This window comes from Puma concolor, chromosome C1 (assembly GCF_028749965.1).
Source record: "Puma concolor isolate L17-30 chromosome C1, mPumCon1.1.hap2, whole genome shotgun sequence".
Lineage (NCBI taxonomy): Eukaryota > Metazoa > Chordata > Mammalia > Carnivora > Felidae > Puma > Puma concolor.
The window spans coordinates 217,081,438-217,105,752 of NC_141674.1; the positions used below are offsets into that span (position 1 = coordinate 217,081,438).

At 49.0% G+C, this 24,315-nt stretch overlaps 1 protein-coding gene across 1 annotated transcript; it reads left to right on the forward strand.

The window, feature by feature from the left end:
- Positions 1 to 66: 66 nt before the first annotated feature.
- On the forward strand, positions 67 to 23,138 carry SPP2 (secreted phosphoprotein 2). The gene is made up of 8 exons (XM_086719994.1): positions 67 to 144; positions 267 to 391; positions 6,880 to 7,002; positions 8,171 to 8,278; positions 12,796 to 12,850; positions 13,780 to 13,827; positions 16,012 to 16,107; positions 22,649 to 23,138. The coding sequence occupies exons 1-7, from the start codon at positions 87 to 89 to the stop codon at positions 16,095 to 16,097; spliced, it is 603 nt and encodes a 200-aa protein (XP_086576120.1). The 5' UTR covers positions 67 to 86; the 3' UTR covers positions 16,098 to 16,107; positions 22,649 to 23,138.
- The last annotated feature ends 1,177 nt before the right edge of the window (positions 23,139 to 24,315 follow it).

A 24,315-nucleotide genomic window follows, 5' to 3' on the forward strand; every position in this document is an offset into this window, starting at 1 on the left:
ACACGTGATCAGGGGCCGCTTCGTCCAACGCCGAGAAACGATCTCGCTGCCTCTGAATTAAAACTACTCTCCCCCGAACGGAGAAGATGGTGACGAAGATGCCGATTCTTCTGGTTCTTGCAGTGAACTTCCTGTCTTGTGCAGGTAAGCAACTCGGCGCCACGGCCCCCTGCCCTTCATGCTGCAGGTGCCGTCCTGGCCCGGGGCGGGGGCGGGGGGGTTGGGGTTCTTGTCTCACTGTGTCCCCCGTGTCCACTCGCGTCCAGGTTTCCCGGTGTATGACTATGACCCGTCCTCCTTACGGGAAGCCCTCAGCGCGTCCGTGGCCAAAGTCAACGCCCAGTCCTTGAGTCCGTACCTGTTTCGAGCCTTCAGGGGCTCAATTAAAAGGGTAAGTGCGGGGGGGGGGGGGGGGGGGGGGGGGGGACGTGGGGTAGGGGTGGGGGGGGGGGCGCCTGGGTGGCTCAGTGGATTAAGTGGCCGACTTCGGCTCAGGTCATGATCTTGCAGGTTCGTGGGTTTGAGCCCCGCGCCTGGCTCTGTGCTGACAGCTCAAGCCCAGAGATGCTTCCGAGTCTGTGTCTCCCTCTCTCTCCGCCCCTCCCCCCGCTTGCGCTCTGCGTCTCTCTCTCAAAAATAAATAAGCATCAAAAAAACATTAAAACAAAAAAGGGTAAGTGCACATTCCATCTTCTTGATTCCTTTTTCTACCGTTTTCTGTTCTGTTTTTTTTTTTTCCTTTTGTCTGTTGGGTGCCCTTGAAAATTTTTTCCAGTTTAGAAAGATAATAGCTAGTCCTCTTTTCAGACTTTTTAAAAAAAAAATTATTTATTTATTTATTTGTTTATTTTGATGAGAAAGCATTTAATTACCGTTCTTGTCATAAGACCCTCAAAGCCACTTCAGATGCCAGATTCTTCCGTCCCTCCCTCCTCTGGCCTGGCTTCCTCTTTCCAGATGTTGCCCTTTGTGTATCCTGCTTCTGTGTCCATGGTCCGCCCCCCCCCCCCCCCCCCCCCCCCCCCGGTTCCTCTTGAGCAGTTCTCTATGAGGAACTGCTCCTTTATTAGAAATGAGGTTTATTTTCGATTTCGGAGGTCCCCCTCCTCGCCCTCAGAGGAAATAAATTCTGGCTTGTAAGCCAAAGAAATCCCACCTTCCTTTGTCAATTTGGTAATGGTCTGTTTCCTGTTAGCTTCGGGAAATGGGGAAAACATGAACTTTCTTGGGCTTCCGATGACTCAGTCTGTGATCGGCCAAGAAAGAAACACAGAAAGAGGCTTCAAAGCCCGGACAGCAAGTCCCCTGCCCCTCCCCCATCCCCAGGGGACTTCATGACCTACTTTTATGGTCCTGGGCCCTGGGCCCGGTTGGAACAGAAGTGCCCCCAGGGTAGTGGGTGCTAAGGTGGGAGGTGGGGGAGGGTCTGTAGAGTGGCAGGTCACAAGACTGAGAGCTCCCCGCAGCCAGGCCACAGGGCACCGGGGTGGGGATGCAACCGGGGGTCCAGGCGGCAGCTATGCCCCCACAGGGGCAGGAGGGCCTTGCTTTCCCTCTGCCTGCCGCTTGCCTCTCCCACCAGGACTGGGCATCACCCTGGCTGATGCTTAGCTTGTTCCCTCTCCTGCCACGGAGAGCACGCAGCTCGTGGCTTTCCTAGCCCTGGTTCCCAAATACAGCACATCCTTCTTGACGTTTGTCCAGAAACTGGCTCAGTTTCTCACGTCCGGATTCCCAGGAAATTAACTGAATTGTCTCAGTTACGTTTTCTAGTTGGGCCCTAGGTCATGAAGATGATGGGCTGTGTGTCAGCTAGGGGCCCAGCCTAGGAGCAGGCTGTCAGGGCCCGGGGTGGGGGGGGGTCACTTGGCCCCGACGTTGTGGTTCGGGGACACTGGGAGATAGGTCAGCGCCCAGGCTGAAAGGTGAAGTCCTTCTGGAAGAGTAAGGATCAGAATAAAGGATTCCCCTTTTGCACACCGGCTGCCTTGGTTTCCATTTTCCGCATTTAATGAAATGTACTTGTGGTGTCAGGGGCTCGGTGCTTACAGACATAAGCTTTAAATTTACCTGTAACCCGCTGATACCACAGAAGAAAGTTAGTGGTTTGTCACGTGAGCAAGGGCTCGGGGCAGACCCTCTTACATGGGTCCCGACACCATGGAAATCTGGCCTGTGGCGATGGGCTAGGACGAGGCGCCCCAACCCAGGCAATTGATCCTACGTGACTTGAGCCCACGTTTAAAAAAGACGGGAGAGGAGAAGACAGTGACCTCCGACGTGGACGTGGGACCTGCTCAGATGCTTCTGTCAGGGACACGGGCCGGGTAGGACAGTGGACACGGGCCTTGTGCTGGGGAAAAGAACGGAACTCAGGTCTCATTGGGGACGGAGCAGAGGGTAGGAAAGAAGGAGGTTGGGTTGGACAACGACATAAACAAATGAAGGTCATTTCGGAGGGTGGGGAGCACTGCAGAGGGGGGTGGGGCGGAAACAGACCAGGCAGAGGGAGGGGTGGGCGGGCTAGGGCTGGCGCTGGGGCAGCGACAGATGGGGTGGAAGCCTCCGCCGTCATATGTGAGCGAAGCCTCAGTCAGTGACAAGAACCTCCATCCGTGGGGAGACCGTGGGGGAACCTGGAGGACCAAAGGCCTTGAGAGAGAGGTCGGAGAGGTGGGCCGGATTGGGGACGTTCCCGGAGCATGACTTTGAGAAGCCTGAAGCCTGTTTTAAGGACAATGGGACATGCACACACGCTCAGGCAGCTCTTTGCCCTTGGGAAGGTCTCTCCAGCCACCAGGTGGAGTGGGGTGCCAGGGAGGAGGCTGGACCAGCGACCCTAGGCAGCAGGTGGTGCTGGAGGACAGCTGAGCCTGGGGTGGGTGCGGGGAGGATGGGGGTGGCTGGGTTCTGGGACAGCCGTAGGCAAAGCCACAGAAAGTTTGGGATCCTTTGATGTCGGTGCCCCTCTCTGTCCGTTTTTACCATTCATCTTCTTTTCTTTTCTTTCTTTTTTTTGGTCACTGTTTTGCTTTCTAAATTATTCTTAGTTGTACCTGATCTTTACTTTTTGTCCAATTGTAAGGATTAGTTGGAAAAACCTAAATGATCACCGTGTTAGGCTTCTCCAGAGCAGAATCAATAGTGTGTGTGTGTGTGTGTAGAGAGAGAGAGAGAGAGAGAAAGAAATGTGGGAGGAGAGAGAGAGAGGGAGAGTGAGTGAGATTTACTTTAAAGAATTGACTTACACTATGTGGATGGAGGTGTGAGAGATCCGAACTCTGCAGGCGGTGGGGGGGTGGGCTGGCAGGTGGACGTTGTAGTTCACGTCGGAAGGCAGGATGCTGGCAGATTTCCTTCCTGCTCAAGAAAAAGGCAATTTTGTTCCATCCAGGCCTTCAACTGATTGGGTGAGGCCCACCCACATTAAGGAGGGTGATCTGCTTTACTCAAATTCACCAATTTACTTTTTTTTTTTTACTTTTTAAATGTTTATTTACATTTGAGAAAGAGAGAGAGAGAGACAGAACGAGAAGGGGAGGGGCAGAGAGAGAGGGAGACACAGAATCCGACACAGGCTCCGGGCTCCGGGCTGTCCGCACAGAGCCCGACGCGGGGCTTGAACCCACAAACTGTGAGATCATGACCTGAGCCGAAGTCGGATGCTTAACCAACTGAACCACCCAGGCGCCCCCCACAAATTCACCAATTTACATGTGAATTGCATTCAAAACACACCTTCATGGAAATATCCAAATATCCATTTGACCAAAACTCTGGGTATTGTGGCCCAGTCAAGTTGACACATAAATAAACCATTATAATCACCAAAAAGAATTGTTATGGGTTTATATATTTTTGTTTCTGTTTGGAATAAAACATTTTCTGTTTGGAATAAAAAAACCCAAAATATTCTCATTATACAAAGTCAGAAAATACAACAAGAAAGAAAACACCAAAATTACTATCTATTGCCCATTCCTCTGAGACCACCACTATGAACATGTGAATGCCTTTTTGGATCTTTTTCATATATTGGAATAAAATATGTTTTGTTTGTTTTTTTACGACACACAGTAGCATAGTGTAACGTCAGTCGTGAAGTACTACAATTTATTTCAGCAAAGATGCTGGATTTTGGATTTCCTCTAGTTGATTCCTTACCGTGGGGCATTTAGGTCGTCCCACCTTTTTCAAACAACACAGAGAGGAAATTCGATGGTTGAAACTGAGTTTACATGAAAGGCAAAACCATTAGGCTTTCCTCCTTATTCTGAACAGAGTGCTTAAAGGTGCTTAAAGATGCAAAAAAAAAAAAAATGGTTGCAAACTTATCTCAGAGTTCAATAAAATCATCTGTACTCCAAAATTCCCACATTTTTGTCTTTTCAACCCAGCCTTTGTGTCTCCAGCTGGCTTTCGCTGGGTCGCTTTCAGGGAAACTGCTGAAGTGTGATCGGTGAGAGGGTCCCACCAATGGTGTCCAGAAGAAGAGAGCTCTGTTTACGAGACTCCGATTTATTAGCCATTATTTTAAAATTACGAGTAAATGAAGTAGTAAATATTGTGGAGGCTGAATTTTTAGTCTTACTTCTTTCCAGAAAACTCTACTTCTATGAGCATGCCTCACCCAGTGTTAAAAGGGACATGAAAGGACGCCTGGGTGGCTCAGTGGGTTAAGCATCTGACGTCGGCTCAGGTCACGATCTCGCGGTCCGTGAGTTCGAGCCCCGCATCGGGCTCTGTGCATACAGCTCGGAGCCTGGAGCCTGCTTCGGCTTCTGTGTCTCCCTCTCTCTCTGCCCCTCCCCACCTCGCTCTTTTCTTTCTCTCTCTCTTAAAAATAAATAAACATTTTTAATTTTTTTTTCAACGTTTATTTATTTTTGGGACAGAGAGAGACAGAGCATGAACGGGGGAGGGGCAGAGAGAGAGGGAGACACAGAAGTGGAAACAGGCTCCAGGCTCTGAGCCATCGGCCCAGAGCCCGACGCGGGGCTCGAACTCACGGACCGCGAGATCGTGACCTGGCTGAAGTCGGACGCTTAACCGACTGCGCCACCCAGGCGCCCCAAATAAACATTTTTAAAAAATTAAAAAGAAAAAAAAAAGGAGGCACGAAGGCGCCCCATCCCGGGCTTGGGGTTTGCTGCTTATTTCCAAACAAAATGTTCTACGTGTTCCTGTTCTTTCCTACGTGTGAATGGTCTGTGCTCTCAGAGAGACATCTCCCCACCGTCTCCTTACTGGGAAGTCGGTTGAACGTGTTGTTGACTCTGATTTGCCATAAGATTGCTCAAGGACTGAAAGGGACTTGAGTTTTGGAGCCTGGGTGTGTGGTCGGGTACTGGGCTGTGGCAGCTCCCGTCCGGCCTCCCCGCTGCCATCTTGTTCCCACCCCCCCACCTTGTGTTTTCTTTGTAGCGGTCGTGGTGACTCACATCTTAGCTCTTAAATCCTTCTGCGAACTTTCCATTGCAATGAGAATGAAATCTACACACCGTCCCATGGGCGACAGGACCATCAATTACTGGACACACCCCATCTCGCACACATCATCGTGTAGAGTTCTTCTCTTGTTCATTTTGCTTCGGCCACAACCTCTGTTCTGCCCCAGGACATTGGCCCTGCTTTTTCCCCACACGACGGGCTCTTTCCCATTCTATGAGCCTCAGTGGGAAATATTTCTTCCTTGGGAGGATTTCTCTGGCACGTTGTCTCCAGTATTTCCTCCTCTCCATCCCCACCACCATGTTGTTTTTTCCCTCATAACACCGTAACCGTCTAGAACGACCTTGCTTAGTTTCCTTTAAAGTGTTTACTGTGTGGCACTCCAACTGGAATCCAAGCTGTGTGGAACCTTCCCTGCTCTGCCTTTGGCGCTGGGCACACAGTGCGTGGTCATTAAGTCACGGGACTTCTGGGTCATCAGAACATTGCAGATTCATCCCACTATCTCACCCTTGGTGGAAAGGAGTTGACAATTGTGCAACCTCATTTATGGGTCAGAAGTGATCAAACAGGAAGCAGGACTAGACAATACTGTGCAGCAGAGTTGAAGTTACCCCTTAATTTCTTATTTCGGGGCTTATTAAGAAGTCATGGCGCATTCTTTTAGGAAAATGTCCCTTAAAAATACACCCAGTTGATTCTCGGTATTTGCAGGGGTTGCGTTCTACGCAATCACCACGCACACTAAATTAGTACCTACTGAACCACTGCTCCTTGTCGGACACGCGTGTTTTCTCCATACGGCACATCCAGGCTTTCTGTGTTTGAGAGCCCTGGACAGCACTGTAAGGCTACATCTGGGGGGCCATTTTAAACAGCAAAATCACCAAGGGAAAAAAAAACACAAAAATGAGAAAAACATGCTCCAAAAAAGAGCAGGAAAGGGGCGCTTGTCTACAGCACGACAGTGGAAACAAGAAGGCAGAGCGCTGCCTTGTCTCCGCTGGGAACGTGGGCGCAGGACAGCTCAAATCCTCAGCGCACGCGTGAGGATGACTGCCAAGGGACCCTGAACCTTGGTTCTGGGGTTATAAATAAATTTGAGCAAGTAGGCAAATTGGCAAAAACGGAATCTGCCATGAGGATCAGTTATAAAGGTAAGTCGTCGTAAGCAACGTTGACCTTGGAGTTCCCGCCAAGAACGCCTAAGTTCTGGCTCCGTTTTTTTAAATGAAGTATTATGTGCCTTTGGAAAAAACGTTTCTTCTTGTCTCAGACTGAGGGCCGGGAACTGGGAGATCGTGAGTCCAGAAAGCTCTCACCATGGAGGACTCTGTAACTTTTTCTTACTGTGCAGGGAGAAACATTTGGAGCATTGCAAACCCCAGTAGCTCACCCATGGCAAACTGATGCTTTGTTTTTGTGAAGGTCTATGTCCTGGACCAGGATAGCTTGAGCATGGACCTAGAGTTTGGCATTCGGGAGACAACATGCAGGAGAGAATCTGGAGAAGACCCTTCTACCTGTGACTTCCAAAGGGGCTACTACATGGTAAGTGTGGCGGGAAACGCCGTGTCCCAGAAATTAACCTGCGGAAGCGCCTCGCTTCTTCTGTGACCTGGAGCTGTGCCCCGCCACACGGACGCTCTGGCATCCGGCCACACTGGGAGGCACTGATTGTGTCCGTGCTGTGCTCCCTGTGCAGGGGCGCAGTGCGGCTCAGTGGCTGAGGGCTTGAGCTCTGGACTCCATGGTGTTGAGTGATCCTGGCAAATTGTTTAACCCCCGCTGCCTCAGTTTCCTGCTCTTTGAACCGGGTGTAATGATGGTTCCAGGCAAACTGAACACAAAGAGGCCAATCCCAAAGGCAAATTCCAGAGGTGTTTCGAGTTCCATTATAAACTGATCTAAAAACTGTGTCCTTGGTGTGAGTCACACTATTTTGCAGTTGGCTGTTGTGCAGTATGTCACCTGGCTCTGGTTCTACTGAACCACAGTGTGTTCCATTTTGCATGCCCGGTGGCCAGAACGTGGCCCAACACTTGTTCCCACCCATGGGCAGGTGTCTGGGGCGAGCAGACCACCACCACCGGGCCAACTCTTGCTGTCCAAGGTGTTTGCCAAAAGACGTATGAGTTTTCAGGGTTTTGTGAGCTTATGAGTTCGTTACTTTATGAGTTCGTTACTTTATGAGTTTGTTACTTTATGAGTTTGTTACTTTATGAGTTTGTTACTTTATGACAGTAAAGTATGACATCATTGTCGCTTGGCAATGATGTAAATTCTGAAAAGGGAATCCTTTGTTTCGCGACCGGTTTCACGAGACTTTTCTCTGTGACTGTTGGGCGAAGGACTCAAACCCAAGTGTCACAGCGTCCGCTCCTAACAGACTCTTGAGGCCAAAGGAGAGGAGAACACAGTCCTTGGGTTCTTCCTGCTTCCTTTTGTTCCATTGGGAAACTTCGGGGCAGCTCACTCAGGGCTCATGGGGAGGGGAACACGTGATACCCACATGCCTGACAACACATCTTTAGGTATTTCAGTTGTGTCTGCTTCGCTGCTGGGAGATTTTCGTTTTGGGAACATGAGGTGCCTCTGTGAATTTCCCCTTTCCGTCTGCATCATTCTGTCAGGCGTTACGCTATCACCTGATCTCTGAGATGGGTCCTAACCCTTTCTAGGAGCCGCTGGCCACGGAGCTCACTGTTTTCTTTTCCAGCCGGCAGTTGTTTGCAGAAGCACGGTGCGGATGTCTGCCGAGCAGGTGCGGGACGTGTGGGTTCGCTGCCACTGGTCGTCCAGTTCTGAGTCTAACAGCAGCGAAGAGGTAGGACCAGGGCCTTGGGGTCCCCCGGGACAGCGCCCTGTAGGCTCTGTGTGGGTCTGTGACAAGCAGACACGTGTGATTGAGTCACTGGAGTATCCCCAGGCAGGGGCAAACACAGCTTTGCTCACTTGGCTGGAGTCTCCCCTCCTTCTCCAGCCTCTCTCTCTCCTTCTCTCTCTTTGTTTCCCAGAGAGTTGGAAACAGAGAGCTTAAAGCAACAACTGGCAAATCGTTAGAGTTTTAGAACTGAGTGTGCAGGCCACTGACGCTGTGGTTTAGTGGAGGGAAAGGGGAGGGGCATTTTTGTTGGACTAGAGTTCAAAACCATTTAGCAGCTCTGCGGTCCAGGCCAGGGTACTTAACTCCATGATCGGGCACCTCTTTACCAGCGAGATGCCGGCAGTAAAGGCCATCTGACAGTGCTGAGAGAATTGAGTAAATTGGTGGACAAGTAAGATCTGGCCCAGCGTCTAGTCCATGAGAGATGCTTGGTGAATGGCAGGCTGGCCCCTCACCCCCGCAACTGCGCTGAAATTGATTTGGTTCCAAGATCTATTTCCCGGGTGTTAGGACAAGTACGAAGGACTTCCTTTTCCAGACTCCACTGAAGCTTACATAAAGTCTGATGTGTTTTTGAGCTGACACACTCACACATCCGTGGCCCGGCTAATCCAGAAACGACAAGGACCAAGCACAGCGTTTCACAAGCATTTTGTGCATGTGGATTTTGTGGCTTATATGGGAACAGCTGGGGAGAGAGTGAGAAGCGAGACAAGCAAGTCCCGACCCGTGTGGAGTTTGTAGATGAGGAAGGGGGGCTCCGGGCAGCAGGGTTGATCCTGACTACCAGGCAAGCGTTTGGGGGTACATGTTGAGAGGACGGAAGATCGTCTGGGCGCAGGGAGAGCTTCCCTGGGGAACTGACGTTCACATCAAGAATGTCCATCAGTTCAAAGGGGACAGGTGTTGAGGGGAGGAGGAAAAGTGATTCCAAGCACAAGGGGACCATCAGGGAGTTCTGTGAAGTGCAAGAGAAGCTGGTGGGTTGGAAGGGACACAAACCATTATGACCGCGATGAGCAAAATACGGGCACAGAGGCACACGGTTGATCTGGAGACAAGGGCAGGATGGACCTCCAGGGTCATGTCTAGGGTCCCTGGCCTCATCCTAATGACGACGGGCCTATTGATGGCTGAGAGCAGGTGGGGGCACCAGGGGGCTGACAGGACAGGTGCCAGGAAATGCTAACGGGAGCCGGGAGTTACTGGTGAGTGTTGAGAAATGGATTCTAGTTCATTCTGTGGCCTTTAACGTGTTGAAAAGAATTCAGTAACTGCCCCCCTCCATTTAATCCCTCTTCCATCACTGGTTTGGTAAGTCAATTCTGATCGCACGACCCACAGATCTGTTGCAACTTTTTCGTAGCATAGTGGACTGTCGGCTTGTCTTCCAATCTGAGTTTTATAAGAAGACTCTGACATTAAGTTAGGCGAGCCCCTGAAAGAAGCAAGATTTTGAAATAAACCCTCAGGTGGATGTTCTCCAAAGATTAGGAAATCATAAAGAATTAGGGGCAAATTAAAAAAAAAAGAACTCCTTAAATTCAAGAATTCTGTAATTCGAAGGAAGAAAGAAAGCAGATGGAGATTTCAAGTAATTCCTGGAAACTCTGAAGTAGATTTCATATATGAAACAGAAAAAAAAAAAGAGAAAACAGCTGCTAACCATTTTCAGTGAAATAGGCAGTGATATTAGAAACAAAAGATATGGAAACCAATTGGACAATAAATTTCATATTAAGGAAAGAAAAAGAAACATAAAAGAGACGAGACTAGGATGCATTTAGGCATCAAACAAAGAAATCATTGTTGGAAGTAGAAAATAGAAGAAATAAAACCAAAAAAAAAAAAAAAAATCCCGGAGTGATGAAAATGAAGATCGTTTGAAAAACATATGTAGGTTATAGAAAAATTTCCGGGGAAAGGAATATAATGTGAAGAAAGGGTTAAGCCATGGAGAATAAGACTGAAAAATCCAAAATATGAAGACTAAGGACTTAGATCAAAGGGAAGATATCTCACAAGGATATGATGAGAGAAAGTGTCAATAGTAGAAGGTTTGGAGTTTTCCCTTACGTGATTTTAAGAAGTATAAAAGCTGGGGCGCCTGGGTGGCGCAGTCGGTTAAGCCTCCGACTTCAGCCAGGTCACGATCTCACGGTCCATGAGTTCGAGCCCCGCGTCGGGCTCTGGGCTGATGGCTCAGAGCCTGGAGCCTGTTTCCGATTCTGTGTCTCCCTCTCTCTCTGCCCCTCCCCCGTTCATGCTCTGTCTCTCTCTGTCCCAAAAATAAATAAACGTTGAAAAAAAAAAAATTTAAAAAAAAAAAAAAAAAAGAAGTATAAAAGCTGTAAGGACATATGAGGGAATAAATGTCTCAATTTGCTAACATTCTGCTGTCCTTAGTCAAATGTATATTTGAATTATAGGTAGTTTTTATGATTTCTGGTTGATTTGGAAAGAGAAATCTAGAGAGGACGGAGGGTTCTATGTGCACACGAGTGCACAGTCAACCACTTAATGGTTTAGTCACCGTCCAGAGCGCGGCACTCATGCCTGTAGGTTGATGGGGGAACTTGACTTCAGGCAAATCCTGATGCGGAGTAGGTGGGATGAGATTTGCCTAAGGCTTCAGCCAGGAGACCCAGAAACAGTCCAAAGGGAGAAACTGAGGAAGAATAACCAGAATGGAATTCTGAGCTCAGGGGATGAGAGGCGACTGTGTTCCGTCGCAAATGATAGAACTTGAACTACAAGTCGCCGAAGCCAAAGTGGGTAAGTCCCTGGATCACATTCCCAGAAAGGAAGGGGAGGAGTTGACCTCATGGACCCGTTCATTTGGGAGTCTTCGATGCCACCTGGGCCAACTTCTCCCTCCCTTCCCTCCCTGCTCTCCCCCAAGCCCCATCCCCTTCCTTTCCCTTCCCTGCTTCCCTCTCCTACTGTAGATGAGCTTTTCCCTTTCAGCAAGGCCACAAGCTGCTCCAGATTCAGATGCTCTAACTTAGGAGGAAGACGGAGCATTTCTCTCTAGCTCCACTGGACATGCCTCTTGGCATGACTCCCTTTGGCCTGGCTTAGGTCATGTGTGCCCCAGGCCTTTTTTCAAGTTTATTTATTTATTTTGAGAGAGAGACAGAGAGAGAGCGTGCACAAGTCGGGAAGGAGCAGAGAGAGAGGGGGGGTGGAGAGAGAGAATCCCAAACAGGCTCTGTGCTCATAGCACTTGGTACTTAATTCCGTGAACCAGAGACAATGACGTGAGCTGAAATCAAAAGTCGGACGCTTAACTGACTGAGCCACCCAGGTCCCCTCCCTTTTCTTTTTTTTTTTTTAATGTTTATTTTTGAGACAGAGAGAGACAGAGCATGAACGGGGGAGGGTCAGAGAGAGAGGGAGACACAGAATCCAAAGCAGGCTCCAGGCTCCGAGCTGTCCGCACAGAGCCCGACGCGGGGCTCGAACTCCCGGACCGTGAGATCATGACCTGAGCCGAAGTCGGATGCTTAACTGACTGAGCCACCCTGGAGCCCCCTTCCTTTTCTTTTAATAACACCTTTACTGAGTTATAATCCACATAGCATACAACTCACCCTTTTAATGTGTCCAATTGGGTGGCTTTCAGTATATGAATATAGACTGAATATAGCCTCCACTATCTAAATCCAGAACATTCGCATCAACTCAAAAAGAAATCTCATCCCCGTTAGCAGCCGTTTCTGTGCTCCCCGTTCCCCCAGCCCCCAACAACCCCTCATCTGCCTTCTGGGTCTGCAGATTTGCCTATTCTGGCCATTTCATACAAATGGAATTATACAACACGTGTCCTTTTGTAACTGGCTTATCTCACTAAGCATCGTGTTCTGGAGGTTCCTACCTGCTGTAGGATGTATTGGTACTTGGTTCCTTTCTAGTATTAAGATTCTATTGTACGGGTATACTACCTTTGATTACCCATTCGATACTCGATCAACACTTGGGTTATTTCCGCTGTAATGAACGATGATGCTACGAGTATTCGTGCGCAAGTCTTTGTGTGGACGTATGTTATTCAGTGGCTTCATGGAATCTATTTGTGCAAGCCTTTCCCTAACTGAACACATTAGGGGAACTTCATACCCAGAAAACCCCCACATCTGATCTAAATGCAGTCTGTTTGCAAGTTCATAGGAAAGGTGCCATATTTCTGGTCCCCCACATTTGGGAGCACGTTCTGAGTCCAGTGGAAAGCTTTTCAGGCGATTTAAACATCGTGTGATTTGTTCTTCCCCATGTGCTTTCCTAGACACACATGTTTGACACCACATAAAGTTATTTAATACAATATATTGCCTTATTTCATTAAAAATGAATTACGTAATACCTAAGAATCTTCCTGATAATATTTGCATTTTTTACAATGTCTTTTTTTCCCCTCTTTCACGTGCTGATCTATCCTGATGCCGAAATTGACTTAGATGGGTTTTGGGGACATATTGGGATCCTCTACATGGAGAAATATGTACCTACCTGGTAAGTTGAGATCTGTTCTTTTTAATGTGTTTTTTCTTGAAACAACTTTATATTGTAGTTCTCTGTTAGTGAGTCATTTTTTTTTTCAACGTTTTTATTTATTTTTGGGACAGAGAGAGACAGAGCATGAACGGGGGAGGGGCAGAGAGAGAGGGAGACACAGAATCAGAAACAGGCTCCAGGCTCCGAGCCATCAGCCCAGAGCCTGACGCGGGGCTCGAACTCCCGGACCGCGAGATCGTGACCTGGCTGAAGTCGGACGCTTAACCGACTGCGCCACCCAGGCACCCCTGTTAGTGAGTCATTTAACACTGGAAACACTATACATGCCTTTGAACAATTATAGTGTTTCCAGAAGATGAGCATTTTTTTTTGTTTGTTTGTTCCTTTCTTACCAGTAGACGACAATGATACAACTTTTCATTTAGGTATCTCTTTATATTTATACAGAGATTTTCCATATATGATTCCATCTGAGGTGTCAAACAAACAGAGCAGATGTGAGTTTACACCTCGAGAGGCTCCCCCAACTTGAACAGGCTTATTTCCTCCTGGGTGCGCAGGCCGAGTTACAGGACCCAGGTGTGCCACAATGTGTGGCTGGAGGGTCTGGACTAAAGCTCATCTAATTGATCGAGAGCGAATTCTGTCATCCTGAAGCCACGTGATGAGAACCAACCATCCCTTTAAGAGTCTCGGTTGGGGGAGGGAGGGCCCTCCTTTCTTTCCTTGGTTAGGGTTCAAAGGGTTAGGGGCCATTTTTATCTCCCTGAGCCTTTTTCCCGGTGCTGATAGCTACAAAACTGTTTGCTGATCCTCCACTGTGTCTTGCTTAAAAGGAGGCATATTTGGGGCATCAATAATGAAAGCACAGAACATTCTGGAAATGGAGAAAGGGGCCTTGCCTGACGACCATTCCTGTATTACAGGTCTCAGTCCTGACAAGTCCAGAAGCGAACGCAGTGAACGGTCGCTCGGTAAGTGGTCCTACTTTTTTCCACGCAGCACCAGCAGATTCTTTTTGGATCGAGCTCGACTCTGCTGGCACCATTTCACAGTAGATTAACCCCCGAAATACAAAATATTTCAAGCGCAAACGAAAAGAGCAGCACTGCACAAGCTTGCTTTGCGAATCACTGAAAAGGTAAAACGTGAGGCATGGAAACTTACTTAAATGTTAGCAGGAATCGAAATGTCACAGCTGGCTCAGGACGTCAGCGTCGACCTTCCCTCCTGCCCCACTTTGGGGCATTTTCTGAAAAAGCGTGAACTCTCTCGAACCACCTCTTTGCCATCCGCTTTCAAAGGTGTTTTGGGGCCCGCGGATGGAGTTAACAAGACCACAGTTCCTCTCTTTCTACGGATCATTTTCCTCGTTTAGTCTTCTTAATAGCTCTGGGAAGCAGGTGTTGTTTTACCTGCTTTTATAGATGAGATAAATGATAATTCGTGGTGTTAATCGCAGATGCAAAATGCAAAATGCATATGCAAAAGTGCTAATCGGTTGACACGGCTTTGTCTTTCACAACCATCCTGGGAGGCCGCACTGTGTTCCTTCCCATTTTGTAGATGGGCAAACGGAGGCTTAGTGAGTTTCTGGAGTTTGTCCAAGGCTACATTGCCAATGTAGGACTTGATACAGATCTGTCAGACTCTAAAGCTTCTGTTTTTGCCAGTGCTATTTTCTGGACGAGCTGTGAAATTCACTTTATTTTGGATTTCTTCATTAAAAGGAATAAGACAGATAATAATATTGTATTGAGGCCGGTGTTTGATCCTCACTAGGCATACTGAAATTTATCTGAAGTGCCGGGGCTTACAATCCGAGGCTTGATTTCAAACAAAAAGTTTTAGACACCCTCTGCGTTGTCTGGGAGAACATACAATTATTTGCACAGTGCGACCATTGCTGAGGACGTTTTTTTGAACACTTCTTTTTTGGAATTGCCTTCAGAATCTATGGCCCATCCTTTCAAGCTGGTGTAGTGGTAGAAAATGGGTGTCCTTGGATTTGGTTTTGGAAATGGCCAAAATACATGTGATTAATCAGAGTAATAACCAACTTGGGTACATTAGTTATAGATTGCTGTGTGTCAAATTACCCGCAAATTTAGCAGCTTAAAGCCACAAATGTTTGTTATATCACAATTTCTGAGGGTCAGGAACCCAGAGGCAGCTTAGCCGGCTGGTTCTGACACAGTCTGTAACAAGGCTGCAGATAAGGTATTGTCTGGGGCTGTGATCTCATTTGAAGGCTTGACTGGGTCTGAAGGATCCGCTTCCAAGGTCACTGACGTGGTTGTAAAAAGCCTTGACGCTTCATGGGCTCTTGGACTGAGGGCTTTAGTTTCTCCCACTGTGGGCTTTTCCATCAGGCTGTCTGAATGTCCTCAAAACATGACAGCTGGCTTCCCCCAGAGACAATGATGAGAGAGAGACAGAGAGACAGAGAGAGAGACAGGAAGAGAATGAGTAAGCTGCAGAGCACCTGAGACAGAAGACACGGTCTTTTGTTACCTAATTTTGGAAGTTGTATATCACTTACTTCTTTGTATTTTCTTAGTCACACTGACCAACTCTGGTCCAGTGTAGGAGGGGAATACCCAAGTGTGAATTCCAGGAGGCCATCTTGGAGGAGGCTGGCTACTACAGTGGGAAAATGCCATTTGGGACCAAAACTATTTTACGTCTAAATTAACGTGACTGAGCCTTCTTATATGGCTCAGAAGATAATTCCAGAGTTGCATTTTAAAAACGTGTTGGGCCCTGGGAACATCACGGATGCGGTTGAACATCCGTCTCCGAGATTTCTTTGAAGACGACAATTTAATTTATTTCACCAAATGTGTGTGACAAGCACTGGGCAGATCTCACGGAGGCCTGAAAGACAAATGTGACAGTGCCTGCCTTTGAGGCTTACAGTAGTGGCCGGGACAGGTCACACGTGGAGAGAAACACACACGGGTTCAGCTGTGATGTCTCGCAGGGGAGGGGGAGGGACAGCCGGGGAGGGCAGATGGAGCTGTCCTGTCTCGGCATCCCTCGGCAGTGTGGGTTTGCTTGTGCCGGTCACGACCCTTCCGACTACTTATTGTCACGGGGCCCATGTCATCTCAGATGTCGGTGTGAATGACAGAGCCTATCCGTCCTTCCGTCTGCAGAGAGCCTGAGAAGGATCTTTCCTCCCGGGAATCGAGGGTACCCGTACAAGGGGCACAGAACAAGGACAAACGCTGGCTTTGAGTAACAGCCTCGAGGTAAGGGGACACGGCTAAAAACATGCGTATTTAGAAAAGGAAGCCGCTTGGAGTGAGCGCCTGGACGGACGCCGCGGCCCCCAGATGTCCTGCTCGGCCGCTCGGCTCCTGTGCTCGCCTTCCCACCCCCTCGTCTCCTCCCAGGCTCTGCCCCTCCGTCGCCTCTTCCATCCCGTGCACCTCGAGCTTTCTCCTGGGGCTCTTGTATTTGTCACCACTGGTGTCATCACGTGTTGAAGAGCGAACAGACAGACAGAACAGCCGCTCCTTTGACGCATCCCCCTTGCAGCGACTGCCCCCCCACCCCCGTCCGCCGAGCTTCTCGACTCCACTGTGGCCTTCGGCCGCTGCCCTAGTCTTCTCACCTCTCATTCGCCTTCTGCCCCTCACACCCTGGATCTTCAGCCCTCGGATCCGTGAAATCAGATCTGCCTGCCTCTCCTCGATCGGTAATTTAAAAACCGGTGACGATTTGTATTACCTTCTTAGCCCGCTGTCTCTTCCTTCTGCAGATTGCTCCGCGGTCTCTTCCACTTGCCCGCCCTCATCAATGATCTGCAGTTACTTCCAAGCACACGTCTCTTACCACGCTCTATCCCGAGATGCAGGCCCACTGGATGCAGTTGCTATGGTTACCTGTGACCTCTCGGGTCCCACCCAGCCTCCTCGTCAGCTCCCTGCCTTAATTGAGGGCATCGCCATCCACCTAATTTTCTCAAGCTCAAAATTTTAGAGCACCATTGACTCTTTACCCTTTCTCTTCTCCCAACATCCACAGGGGTCCAGTCTTACTGAGTTGGGCCGCACGTTTTCTCTGGTATTGGCCGATCACTTGCTCGCCATCACCACCGACCGGGGCATGCTTTCCTGCCTCCGGTCCTGATCTTATGCTGTCCACCTTGCACGCTGTCCTCAGGCTTCTCTTGAAACACAGGGGGGTCTCTGATCCTTTCCACGTAACCACCCTAATTCTCGCTTCACTTACGGGATAAAGCAGAGGTGTGCAAAAGACAGGCACTAAGCCAAAAGGAAGAAAAGCCCATTGGCCCCCAGTGCTGTGGGGAGCTGCACACTGAGCCCTGCTTCACCAAACCAGCCCTGAGTGTCACCGACTCTCACGAGTATATAGATTCCCAGTTGCTAGGGCATTTGTAGCTAAGTCTTGTTAAAGGCTCCCAAGTAGTAAGGGGATATCAGGAAGTGGACACCTAGAAGGAATCCTCAGATGCGATTACAGACATCGATTCCCTGCACATCCACTTTTGCACAGAAACACAAGTTAATAACAAAGCTTGAGCTCTCACAGGCTTCAGTTTACACAGCACTGCAACCCTTCAGGATAAAGTCCAAACTCCTCAGCGTGGCCCACAAAGGCCTTGGTGACCTGGCCCCTGCCCACTTCTCCAAGTAGGCCTCACCCCGAAGCTCCAGCAGTACTGACATCCGCCCGGCTCGCCCTGCTGTGACCCCTGCAGGGAATAGCCCCCTCGCTGCTCTCCCCTCACTGGTCAGGCCTCAGCTGGGCGTCCAGTCTTCCCATGGGCGGTCTCCTCTGATCCCTTTAGGACGGTCCTCATCACGGGGCCTCCGCACTCGTCCGTCCCCTCTCTGCCGCATCACGTTGCACGGGACCCCCGGGCGCAGGGCGCAGGGACTTCACTTGCTAACATCCGACTGCCCAGCACGGAGCCTGGCACGCGGCAAGCGTTCAGCAAGTAGTTTTGAGTGGGTGATGGAATCTTCCACGTTCGGTCCCTGAAATAGTTATTTTTTAAAAAATCACTTAAGCCTCGTATAATTAATTTTTAACCGCCGGAGTTTGAAGGAAGTCAACTGGCATTTTACTAAAATAGAAGGAAAATTTACCAGTGAGGCCGTATTGGATGAAAGATGCAAACAGTAGGTTTTCTTTTTAATCCGCGTGCCTCCTAAAAATAAACACCAGCTTCGTATGGAGATCAGGAAACTACTCATTACGAAGAAATGGACTCATCATATTCCTTTTTTTTTTTTTTTTTTTATAAATTTAAATCATTTCCTTTTGCTTTATAGAGCATCCTTGGGGAAAAATACAATGCTCAATGAACTGGCTGTATTTCATCTATTAATAATAGGATTATATTGGGCATATACGCACACACGTATTGCAATACAAATTCTTGATTTGATTTCCATAACAAAATTGATTGCTTAACAAATGTCTCTTTAAAGGCAGTGGAGGGGCGGCTGGGTGGCTCAGTCGGTTAAGCGCCCGACTTCAGCTCAGGTCATGATCTCACAGTTTGTGAGTTCGAGCCCCGTGTTGGACTCTGTGCCGACAGCTCGGAGCCTGGAGCCTGCTTCGGGTTCTGTGGCTCCCTCTCTCTCTGCCCCTCCCCTGCTCACGCTCTGTCTGTCTGTCTGTCTCTCAAAAATAAATAAACGTTAAAAAAAAAAAAATTAAAGGCCGTGCAGACGAAAGGTTCAATGCGGCCGTCCTCACCTGGACACTGACTTTGAGTTAAGTCCCAGTTATGTCCCTGCCCTCCCATGACCTTTAGATTTCCCCACTGCGCTCTGAATTTCCAGGAATCACAAAATGAGCCCGGGAAGGCCAGCACAGGGTCTGGAACCAGCAGACCTGGCTCCCAGCCTGCTCTGTCACCACGAGCTGTGAGACAATGTTCCACTCTCTTAACTTCTCGGCTCACTTCCTTCAAAGGAAATCATTATTATTAGTTTTGTATTTGTTTTTGTGCCTGTTGGACCGGGAACTCCTTGGGGATGCATGGCCTTGTCATTCTTATTAATTATTTTAGTTCCTACCATAAAGTTAAGGACGATGTCTAGACCATAATAAAGGTTCAATCAGGTTGGAAGGAAGGAAAACACACACGCGTGACCCAAATCAGGACAACTGTTTGCAAGCTGTGAGTGACGTTCTTCCAGTGGGGAGCTCCTTGAAGGCGGAGGCTTCGGTTCCAGTAGCTTGGAGCCCTCAGACCCTGGTTCAGCTCCTGGAACAAAGCAGGGGCTGAGGAAGTGTTTTTGTAATTCAATAAACACTGTTCTAGGATTCTTTCAGGTTGCTAGAAAATCATTGCGTACACAGGAGTAGATCGTGAAAGGTGATATTTAGACAAGAGCTTTGGAATTTTTGTCTTATTTGCCCCTCTAGTATAGGGGCCATGAAAATGAGGCTCCAACCCTCACACTGGAAGGGATCTTTCTGAGTGTCTAACCCTTGCTTGATCCTTAGAGCTAAATAGTCCACACTCCTTAATTATGCAGTGGCCAGATGGTCACAAACCACACCAGACCGCAGCAGTGTGAGCGAGGCCTTTTCCTTTACGTTGCCGCGTCGATTTGTGCGGACCCCTGGAGTTCTATGTCCAAGAGCAGCAGAGGAGGCCATTGCCAGTGAGGCCTGTTGGGGATAGCTGCATGGTGGAAAGAATTAGTCTCAGGATTATATCAGTTTGCCCAACAAGTACTCAACTCCCAAGGGTGCCTGCGTCTGTGTTTGGACCCTTTATGTGCATTGCCTTTTATAAATCTTGCAACAACTCCTATGAAGCTTTGCCATTATTGTCTGTGTTTTGTAGATGAGGAAGCGGAGGCATCGGAGAGTCTTGCTCTCAGAGGGGGTGTTGAGATTGGGGTTTTCACTGTTGATGTCTGGGTGTCTCTCTTTTCCCGCCTGTGATACTGTACTTCATGCCAATACCTCCATGTTTAAGAAAGGGCAAAGCCCCGAGGATTATTTATTTAAGATACATGTGTCAGGTGTGGGGTGAAGCTAGGTAGGTAGCCGGCCCGAAGGTAGACTAGTTGACTGGAAGTGTTAACACATACCTATGTGTCATCAGCCAGGTGGGAGGGGTGACCCTACAACACGGGCCCCTAAGTGAGTGGCTGAGCGATTTCCATATTCGGGTGTGAGACCCGTGGGTGACAACTTCTCATGATCTCCCATGGCTCCCACCTCCTGGGGGAACCAGACTCCATCGGAGATGGAAAGGACCAGCAGGTGCTTGGGAGCTGGCAACCTGGCTATGTGCGGGCTGTGTCTACTTGTACTCTGTCTGCCCTGACGCTCATCCATGGCATGCATGTGACGATTACTCCACCAAGTACAGTCGGTTCTCATTAGCATCGTAGTTATGATCTGTAGAGTCGATGCCAACACTGATTTAGTGGATACTCAACCATTGCTCCTGTGGGAAGTACAGGGTGAGGCTCCTGTGAGCCTCTGGTCACCTTTCATCAACCAGTCAGTGCACGACCTTGATGTATGGGTGTTTCTGTTTAAAGACACCTTATTTACCATACCATTGATCCACGTAGAACTCACGGCCAGCGGCACTGCCACTCGCGCCTGAACCGCGTTTCTCTGACACAAGCGTATCTCCCCGAGGCGCGTCACAGCCCGTGCTTAGCAGCGCTAGACAGCACTTGGGCTCCACGTGTGGGGGCCGCAAAATCACCACCAGGAAGCACAAAAATGCCAAAAATGTGGCACCGAATAAACTGCGAGAAGGACACTTGTTGACAGTCTGAGCCGCAATAAGGGGGCAGAGCGTCGTCTTACATGGCCAACAGCACCCATGTTGGGAGACTCCCTGAGCATCTCCTGGAATGAATGCAAAACCCCCAGGAGTATTGATCTGGGGGTTACAAAGGAATGTTAGCGAGCAGGCGAATTTCTGAGAATTCAGAGGGTCTACAGAGCAATGGTTTCCACCCCTCGCTCCTCCCCATCCCCTGTTTACTCTCTTGGGTTCTCTTCCCACTTGGCTTGAAAGAAGTGGGGTCTGTACTGCTGCCTCCTCTTTCCATTGGCTCTGCCCTGCTCTCTCTCCGCCTCTTGGGGCCTCCAGCCCCCTGGCCTTCCCTGTGCCCACTGGACTTCGTGGCTGCATTTAGTGCCTCTTTCCTGGCTCTCCTTTCAGCCAAGACTTCTCTCTCTTCTGCATGGGTCTCTCTTCTTCTTCCTGCACCCTGAATGGTGGTGTTCCCCAGGACTCCGGCCTCAGCTCTTCCTCTATGCACTGTCTTCTCTTTCCTGGGTGATCCCAGGAACCCCCGGCACTTTGATGCCTATCTGTCTGGGGAGCATTCTGCCCTCCATGTCCACACTGCACCTCTACAGTGTTTATAGACTGTGTCTTAACCAACAGCATGCTAGACGCCTGCGTCTGTGTATCCTGTCACATGCCCGAAGCACAGTTCTTCCCTTCGGGACTGGTCTTTCTCCTGTAACCAACTCATCTTCCTGGTTATCCAGAATCTGAATAACAGATTAATCCGAATAACATCTTCCTGGTTATCTGAAACAGAATCCTCTCGGACCTCCTCCCTGCCCTCCGCCACCCAGTCACTGCTTTCTGCTGTCTCCCTCTGAAGTTTCCTGGCTCTGTCCCTTCGCTGGCCCAGTGTGGACAGTGTCTTCATGATGGCTTCATCTTGTTCCCTCAAGGTCACCTCCACATGTCACCAGAATTGTTAACACTGGTGGGGGCAGGAGTGGAGCGGGACACAAGGAATGGGGCCCTCTGCCCCGTGGTGTGGTCCATGTCTGTGTCCCCCGATCCTCTCTGCCTCCACATTGCACAGAAGAGTCACATGGCTGATTATTTCCATGGGCCCCCAGTCTGGCTCAGACCTCCATTCCCAAGCCCCCGATGCCCTGCTACAGCACCCCACCCCCACCTTGTCCTCGGGGTCTCCTGCACCAGATGACTTCCTGGAATTACATTTATCATACTGTATTCTAGTCCCTTCCGGTTTCTCTACAGTTTGTGATTTCTTCCTTCCTTCCTTCCTTCCCCCTTCCTTCCTCCCTTTCTTCCTTCCTTTCTTTCTTTCCCCCCTCCTTCCTCCCTTCCCTCCTCCCTTCTTTCCTTCCTTTCTTCCTCCTCCCTTCTTTCCTTCCTCCCTTCCTTCCTTCTTTCCGTCCTTCCTTCCTTCCTTCCTTCCTTCCTCCCTCCCTTCCATTGAGGCTACACCTTATTCATCTTTGTAACCCCCAATACTTAATGGATGCCTACATGCTATTGAACAGATGAATGGATGACTGTAGCTGAGGCCTGTCTCCTGCTTTACTGATTCCGGTGGCTCCCTCGCTTGTACCCTGTCTCTTTCCTGGCTGCAGCTTTGCCTCAGGGCCCTTCTGGCCCTTTCTTTTTTGAGACTTGAGCTTCCTTTCTGGGGCCACCTCCCCTTCCCCCTGCAGGTATCTCTCACTTCTTTGTCCGAGACGCTGACCATTTTGTATAGTTGTTCCAGTCTCTAGCGCCATCTTGAATTCCCCTTGAATACACTCAGGAGTGCTGGGCCCTGAGCCTCCATAGCAAGGAAGTGGAAAGCATGCTACAGAATCTAATCCCTCCCCCCTTCTCTCTTTTAACAGCAAAATGCATTGGAAGGAATAGAAGTTCCAGAGAAGAAAGATACTTTATGAATTGTGTAATTTTTCTTTTGATCAGTTCCAGTCGTTAATGAATGTCTTACTCTTCCTCTTTTTTCACTGTTTGATTTTTTTTTTTTTTTTTTTGAATAGGCATAACTGTCGGGGCACCTGGGTGGCTCAGTCGGTTGAGCGTCCGACTTCAGCTCAGGTCATGATCTCGCGGTCCATGGGTTTGAGCCCCATGTCGGGCTCTGTGCTGACAGCTCGGAGCCTGGAGCCTGCTTTGGATTCTGTGTCTCCCTCTCTCTCTGCCCCTCCCCTGCTCATGCTCTGTCTCTCTCTGTCTCTCAAAAATAAAGAAATGTTAAAAAAAATAAAAATAGGCATAACTGTCAAGTTTTTAGATAAGAAGCAATGACATGAAGAGATTAGTATTACCTAAGGATTTTAGGAGCTGAGAACTCACAAAGTGGCCACGCTTAGCCTAATTATGTCAAACACATGTTTTGGATCAATATGCAATGATTGTAAATTCCTTACTCTTACAGAGACAGTCAGTCCCAGGCAGCTTGGCGTTAAGAGTGTCTTTCCTTTTGTGACTTATGTTAATTTTAAAAAATAAAGGACCTGAAAAAAAAATCATCTGGTGATTTAGGGATGAAAAGGCAAAGGCCGTCCCCTCCCCACCACCCAAATGCCCCTGTTGATTCTTTTTCTCCAGACTTCTCAGTCCTAGGCATCAATACAGCAAAGCCAGCTTTCTGTCAAACCAGGTATTGCCGGGAATGAACCCAAGGACAGAGGTCCGTGTTCCCAAGCCACTTAGCGATTGCTGCAGTTGGTGGGGGGGGGGGGGCTCTCCTGGAGCCAGGCCCTTGTGAGGTGTCCTGGGGGGATTAGAGGAGGTGAGAATCTACAAACCCAAACACAGCACCTCACCAGTGAGATTGAAACCCCGTCAGTTTCCCAGGCTTTCTGGGGAAGACGTCACAAGCCCCTGAGAACCATTTCCTGGATGGGAGGCACATTAAGACGTTATCGGTCCTTTGCACCGACCTCGTATGAGGTGAGTTGTTTGCTAGGGAACCACTGGCAGTCTGCCTAAGCATGACGATGTTGCATTCTTGCGAGCCCCCGGGGACACGCACACCCCTCTCCGGGGAGACCACATTTACCTCCCTTGTCCCTTCCCAGCTTGGATTAAAAATTGCCCAGAGTTCCGACATTTGATGTTCTTTTTTATTTTCTCTCCCAAAATGTCTCGGTGTGGCTTGGCTTGTCACCAACGTGTCGCACGCCATGCCCTTCTTCCCACATCCAGAGTGTGTGTGCCAGGAAAGCTGTAGGGTCAGGTCTCACCTCTGGGGCTGCCTCAGCTGCAAAGTTTGCTGGTGTTTTCCTCAAGTTTGGGGCAGATTCCCAGGGTATTCTGTTTTGTGTTATCTTCCTTTCCAGACTGTAGCACGCGATTTAATTTTGATCCTAAGATTAATTATATATACATTTCACAATACATGGCCTGATTTCTTCAGCGACTGTCAGGTATTAGTGGCTCACGAGGAGTGGGACAGGGACAAGGCAAGAGCCATTCTATAGAATGTTCTTCACTGCAGATGCCATGTTCTGACCTTTTAAAATGAAGCTCAGCTTGATCCACTCTCAGCTTTCTGGACTATCTCTTTCCTTCTTTTCGTTTTCTTTCCTCAACACCTGTCTTGTCCTTCCCTTGGTTGTGGTATCTTCAGTGCTTCAGCAACCCAAGGAAGGCAAATGAGGACTTCCCACCTTGCTCAACTGTCCTATGTGAAGAGCTCTGT